Source organism: Gobio gobio (genome assembly GCF_949357685.1).
Source record: "Gobio gobio genome assembly, chromosome: 1".
Taxonomy (NCBI): Eukaryota; Metazoa; Chordata; class Actinopteri; order Cypriniformes; family Gobionidae; genus Gobio; species Gobio gobio.
Window position 1 is genome coordinate 67,166,480 of NC_137097.1, and position 7,398 is coordinate 67,173,877.

The following is a 7,398-nucleotide window of genomic DNA, read 5'->3' on the forward strand; positions in this document are numbered from 1 at the left end:
CATGGAGCTGCCTGTAGTGTACACATGTAGTACTCGCTACCCTCTGTCAAAATATATTCAAAGTTTTCACGTGACGCCACACCATTATAGGAACGCCCACTTTTTTTCCTTTTCTTTTTTAACCAGGTTTGTAGTAAGTTTTAATGTAGTAAGACAGTGATATTAAAATAACAAATTTAATATATACCTTATTGATGTTGCATACTTTGTACAGGCAAGCCGATGAACACAACACAAGGTTTTTCCCTTAGAAAACCATTAGAAAGAAAACGCATTGCGTTCATATTCTTGGCTCATCTACTCGCCTGTATATAGTAGGCTGTGCATCATCAAAAAGGTGTAAACTGAATTGAATGTTTTAATATCACTGTTATAGTACATAATCCCCCGGTTTCACAGACAATGCTTAAGCTAATCCTAGACTAAAATGCATGTTTGAGCTGTTTTAACTGAAAGAATCTTGCACGGACAAATCTTAAAATATGTCAGTGGCATTGTTTTATCTCAAGATGCACACCAGTAATGTTTTTTTCTTGGGCACGTTTATAAAAGTTACTTAAATGTCCTAATTGAACTAAGGCCTAATCCTGGCTTAGTCTAAGCCCTGTCTGTGAAACCGGGCCTAAGAGACTAATACGAATGATTTAGCCTGGCGTCGGTTCATCCTGATCAGCCCTTTAGTCACGTGACTGAAAACTCCTTCAAAATGGCGGCAGGGATTCCCCCTAGGGGAATTGCTTAGCGAAGTTCGCAAGTGTGTGTCTAAAAGTGGAGTGGAACGCAGCCCAGTACGCACGGTCACTAGGTTATAAAAGCACCAATGCGCTGGAAAACCAACACGGACTTCTAATTTGAAGAGAGGCTGTGTGAAGATGTCCGTCGCTTCCCGCAACTCTACAATCCGTCGTTAAAACAATATAAAGACGACACCAGATGTGCAATAACTGGTGGAGTGAAATTGGAAGTGTGGAAGTCTACACGCCGATCTAGTGCGCATGTGTGGAACACGTTATCCGCCGAGCGGACCTGAGCATACAATTTCAGTATATAAATACAAGTAGTGCTGTCCGCAGCCGTCCATGTACGAGTCCGGATTGGAGTATAACCGAGGCGGACTATAACTACATTTACATTTATGCATTTTCAGGGTCGCGAGACTAAAAATTAAACTAAAAATTAAAAAATTAAACTAAAAAATTGAGTTACATTAAAAATAAAAAATAAAATAATTTTGTTTTCATAAAATCAGTCTAAAGGCTTATATAAAAGGAATAAATTCGCGAAATATATTTGCCTTAAATAATTAACAGATTAACAAAAAGAAAGAAAAAACTGCGACTGAGCTGCTGAGTTCATTATGGTGAGGCGCAGCGCTCCTCAAACAAGTTCACGGAAAGGAAACCAGACGACAGAAAGCACATCTTGTTTTCTTCATTTTACAATAGCACAATGTAAGTAAACACTTTGCAATTTTGAACGATGTCCTACTCTTATTATCAGTATGACAGAGTATTTTATGTTTCCTCTGCTTGTTCGGTGGCGCGGGCGCCTCACGCGCACACAACATATTCCAGCATTGCACACTTGACATCGCAGTCATTTCATTATCAACATAAAATAGTAAACCTAACATTTACACAGCTCAGTTTAAATAGTCAGTAGTAGCTTACAATATAAGCTTTATAGTTATATACTTATATTTTTAAATTCTTGATATGTTCTGAATACCGTTAAATTTAAAGGATTTTGTAACGCATTGTGTCCGGGATAGCTCACTTAACTGGAGTTATTGTAGACACAGAGGCGATGGACATTTCACAGCACACTTTATTCCCTGTGAAACTCACGTAATAGTCCGTCACAAACGCTATAGCGTCCACAGAGTTACTTAATAAAGAAAACAACTTGATTTGAGCAACAGAAAATAACCCGCAGACATGGGAGCGCTCGAGGCGCAGTGCGGTCATTGCTGACAGTTCAACAGGGAGCGCACAGCTCTTAAAGGGGCCACACCATATTCCTACTCATTACAATTTGTTGTGGAATGAGGGGAACTAAAATAACCTATAGCTACGTTTGTAGTGTTTATAATGCTTGTAGTACATTTATAACATTTTGCTTTATTTACCGGTATTATTTCTGAATGCAATAAAATGTGACTTGCCTGTTTTTTTTTTTCTCCAACCAAACGATTAATTGGTTAAAATTCTTGTTGGTTAACCAGTTAATTAGCCTCCCATATATATAGAGGTCCGTCTAGTTATCAAATAAGTGCAGAATCAACTTTGCGTTGCGAATATACATAAATCATCAAAAGCGATTGTGTGGAAAAGTGCTGAGCTTAATTTTTGTGCCATCTAGTGGTTAAATGGAGAATACAGTCAAATGACCAATTGTATACAAGTAATCTTATGCTTGGCTTGACTTGTTTTAATGTAAATGTCTGTAGGCCTATAGTATATGTGTCGCGAAAAAAAAAGGGGGAAAAAAAAGGGTCGCAAAAAAAAAAACAGTTTGAAAACCACTGAAACCAAAGCGACTTACAACTTGGGAGTACAGGAAGCGATTGGTCATGAAGAGTCGAGTAAGCACAACAAGTGCCTGAAATACTGATAACTCCATTATAATAAACCATGAACCCACTGTAGTGTGGACTGCAACGCTATTATTTACCTCATCTCTGGCAAAGGGCTTCTGTATGCAACAGAAAAACCCTATACATGCACTTTGCCAACATTTGTTAAAAATGTAAATTATATTTGCAGCAAAAGGGTTTTTTGCTGTGGCTTTTTTTGGGGTGGCCTAGATCAGGGGTTTTAAATTGATTGTTTTGACATGCCTTTATGACCTTTTTGGATCTTTTATGTTTTTCTCCAGTAGCGGTATTAGCATTAAGTGACATGGCATCTGACGCACAGAAGCCAATGGCACATGTTGCTATGCTTAGTGGCACATCCAGTCTCCATTGTCATGTGCCGAATGTTGTGACACCTCCAGTAGTGACTGACAGATGAGTTGAGCAGCAATACAGACTTAATTGTGACTCTAATCCTAAATAAATAGCATCATTTAGTGATATTTTAAAATAAATCTGTAATATGTTTTTAAATGTTGTCAGTTTGTGGCACACCTGTATTTGAGCCACTGAATACTACAGGCATGCATGCAGCATCATGCAAAAATAGAGGTTTACTGTAACGGATGCGACTGTAACTGTGACACATGCCACTATCCAACTGACACATGCCAATGGAGACCAGATGTGCCACCAAGCACAGCGACATGTGCCTTTGACTTCTGTGCGTCAGATGCCATGTCACTTAATGTTAAAATCGCCTCTCTTTTAGGGGAATGGACTTTAAACAGAAATCTCTCAGGTTTCATAAAAAAATTATGAATGAAAATCTTATGAGTTTGATTCAACACAAGGGTGAGTACATGATGCATTTTCATTTTTGGGTGAACTAAACCTTATAAATACAGTAAGCTCAGTCTTGGATAAAAAAACACATTATATTGCGACTGATTTTTCACATCCACAAATCCTACGATACACTTTTTTTATATTGCGATACATCCCTATTCCTTAGTACCTGATCTTGGATGAGCAGCTGAGCATCATGTCCATTCCCGCGTCAGTCATGTTACAGTCCTCCAGATTCAGATAAACCTCTTTATCTCCAGACTGGCCAATCACGTAAGCCAAAGCACAACATTGATGAGGGTCAAGATCCTCTTCAGGCTCAAGCTGATGGTCCCTCTTCTCCAGGAACATTGAGCACGCTTTAGGAGACTGGAGCTCATACAAGCACTGACACACATAGAGAAGATCAAACTCTTCACTTCCACTCTGAGGTTGAAGGAAAGTTTCCAAAAACTTCTCAACAAACCAATCAGATGTTTTCTTTATCTGATCCTCTGGGAAGAGACACTTGATGAGTTGAATGTTGTGTTCTCCCAGAAGTCCACACAGGAAGGGAAGAACATGTCTCATGTGTTTATGCTCCTCAGTCTGACAGAGTTGAAGGACTTTCTCAATTTCATCTGGATGTCCAAGAAGCCACAAAGCTGAGAAGAATTCCTGCATTGTGTTGTGGAGAAATGCACAGTACGTTGTTGCAGATGTAGGCGAGTCTTTTGTTTTGATCATCTTCAGAAAAGCACAACACATGTCTGTCTCATCAGAGTTAATAATGTTTAGGGTTTTCTGCATAGTTGCATTGAATGCATTTTGCATCAAAGAATGAACCTGATCTTTGTTGTCTTTGAAGTACTTATCTATTTGATCAATTGGTTTCTTCACAGCAGCAGGGAAAATGTGGATGTACATTTCTGTGACTGTGTGTCGATGGTTGAAAACGTTGCCGTTTTTAAATTGAATCAAGTCTACAATCATGGATGCATACATTGGCACATGACTGAGACTGAACAGCTCTTGGTTCTTCAAAACAACATCTAGAAGAACAGGATCGTGACCCAACATACTCTGGTAGTAAGTGTTTATAGACTCCTCACTGAACCCTTGGACATACACTTTCCGTGTCGGCCAGTTGGAGAAAAGTGGATCATATTCCACCTCTGATCTGCATGTTATTATAATCTTGGCATCAGGCAGGAGATTGTGGGTCATGATCTTCCATAAGGTGGAATTTTTTCCCAAATATGTCACACCATCCAATACAATGACAACATTCTCAGAGTTTTCCTCAATATCTTGAAACACGTCTTTACTGTCTTTATCCATTGGTTTCAAATACACTTTAAACAAAAGTGATTCCAAATCGTCATTGCTACAACTGGCCAAAACACTTTCGTCAAAGTAAAACATGTAGTCCAGCTCTCGGTCATCTTTCTCTGCCCACAGACGCAACACTTCCTGGACAACTGTAGTCTTTCCTATCCCAGGTTTGCCTATGAGGAGGATGTTCTTGTCTTGGCATCTCAGCAGATCCACAGGTGAAAGTGCTCGTTCCTCATTAGGAATGTAAGCTCTCAGCTTTTTTGGCCGTAGCTTTCTGCATTTGTTGTTTTTCTGTTTTATTTTGGATTGAGTTTTCACCACAGAGTCGGTCTCTAAAACGACAGGTATAAAATTAAAGTTTACTTGTGCCTCGTCCAGATATTTAATACAACGTTCCCTTTGGTCCTTCAGAATCCGTTTTGCTTTATCCTTGAGCGCTGTCTGATAGTTCTGACACGGTTTTGTCCCTTAAACAGCCAGAAAAACAAAGATTTGTATAGAAATGTGTCCATTAACTGTTTTTTTTCCCCTGATTTTTTCAAATCTACTCACCAAATGAATAGCCGATCTCTCCATCTTCCCATCTGAAGGGAAAACAGCTGATCCAGGGGTGTAAATCAGGATCTAATGTCCTCTTCTTAGTGACATCCAGAATCCTGAGTAATTCATAACTGGCTTTTTCCCCTTTGTTAACAACCCAATCCAATATACATCTGGCTTTATCAAACTCTGTCCTCTCAGCTTTGAGAGCATCGACTTCATGGTCATTGAAAACCTTCTGCTGATAAAGATTCTCAATGATCAGAGGAAAGTTCTTCATATATTTTATCAGCTTTATCCTGGCGTTTTTGAGGAACTCAATAGCAGATTGCCCCGCACACGCCATGCTGCAGACCTGAGGTACATTACAGAAGTTTAAGCATATTCATGCAACAATATCACATGACTTAATCATATTTATCATTCTACACTTGTGCATCATGATTTAGAGATGTTTAAACAGACACACATCCTATCCTACTGTAAAGCAGATTTGCATGATAAATTCCTCGTCTTCTTCATCGTGTCTATGTACTGCCTACACAAGGCACAATCTTCATTCAGACTGACGCCCACATATCAAAGTGCTTCTTAATAGTAATGATATAATTTACTGAATTAATTTAATGAATGAACTTTCTTAGCAAATAGTTAAATATGATTGAAACCATTTCTCCTTCTGCTTACCTGAACATGAGAAGAAATGCTGGAACAGATGCATTCACAGAGGACTCTCACCCACAGCACTCATTCAAACAGAGCAGAACTGAAGATCGACGTGTGTGTGTGTGTGTGTGTGTGTGTGTGTGTGTGTGTGTGTGTGTGTGTGTGTGTGTGTGTGTGTGTGTGTGTGTGTGTGTGTGTGTGTGTGTGTGTGTGTGTTATGTGTGATGTGAACATGTTGTAATGTAATGAGTGAACGCTATGAGGCGCTATTGCTTCACCGTCTTCATTATAGACCCAGTATAAACCAGTTCAGTTCAAACACGCGGTCTCTTGTCATCAATATTTACAAGGGGCATGTAGCCTATTGTTATGGCATTATTTATTTAATTAGCACTAAATCATGAAGAAACTTTTGTAAATGTAATCTTTAACTTAACGTTGTCGTAAAAGAATGCCATTTAGTAGGCTATTAGATTAAGTTATGACCCTCAAGAAAATTCACACGATTATCAGCCGACTATCAATCACACAAACAAGTGATTCATATGAGCCGATTATTTTAATGAACAGTTAAAAACTCCTAAACGCAGGAGTTACCGGATTGAATCATTAATGAACGGATCTGACTCGCTGAACTGCACGTTAAACGGAAACAAAAACGAAACCAAAACCAAAGACCAGATACAAATTTGTCTCAAGCCGTTCATAAAGTTTGTGAGTGCTGGAGTAGTTCGTGTTTCAGGTTGATTAACTATAGTTTCACAGTATTTATAAGGCATGATTGGTGAACAGACGGAGACAATAATGGGGTTTAGCCATTCATGCAACGCGAATAAACACAAAACAACACGAGTAATGCTTTCAAAACATATGGGCTTCAATTTGGCAATACATGAAAGCATACGCAGAAATAAATTAAACGATCATTCATGAATAAAACACAAGATGTAGTACAAGCCATGTGCGGATTAAACTCGGAAGAGTTTGTGAAGTGGTCTTTGATCAGGCTGGCTTTACTTCTGATATGAAATAGAACGGATTAAATTAAATTACAGCTATGCTGATGTCAAACGAGGTTATGTTAACAATTTAGAGATAAGAGATAAATTACCTGCCATGCATCTCGGCAGCAACTTCCGACTGAACAGGAAGCTCCAGTGTCTCTGCGGCGCTTCCTCTCCAGAACCGGACCTACAGTCGTCATGACTACACATTGCCAATAGATGTCCCCTCTACTATTAGATATACTTTTGGGAATCACATGATAGGCTATATTTTAAAAATCCGACGTTCTCACTGAATTCCTCGATCAGTTTCTCACAGTATTATTGATTACACATTAACTCTCAGGAAAAGCTAATTACCAATATATTTAGGCCTACCTGAATTATCAATATTAATTTTCTACAGCAAATGCTGATAATAGCAGGACATTTAATTATGAGCAGGCC

At 38.8% G+C, this 7,398-nt stretch overlaps 1 protein-coding gene across 1 annotated transcript; it reads right to left on the reverse strand.

Annotated features, from left to right (window-relative positions):
* Positions 1-3,496: 3,496 nt before the first annotated feature.
* LOC307122856 (nucleotide-binding oligomerization domain-containing protein 1-like) lies at positions 3,497-7,151 on the reverse strand (the record flags this gene model as incomplete). The annotated part of the gene is made up of 3 exons (XM_079811134.1): positions 3,497-5,208; positions 5,294-5,636; positions 7,059-7,151. 3 exons carry the CDS (start codon positions 7,149-7,151, stop codon positions 3,587-3,589), a joined length of 2,058 nt encoding a protein of 685 aa, XP_079667260.1. The 3' UTR covers positions 3,497-3,586.
* Positions 7,152-7,398: the final 247 nt, after the last annotated feature.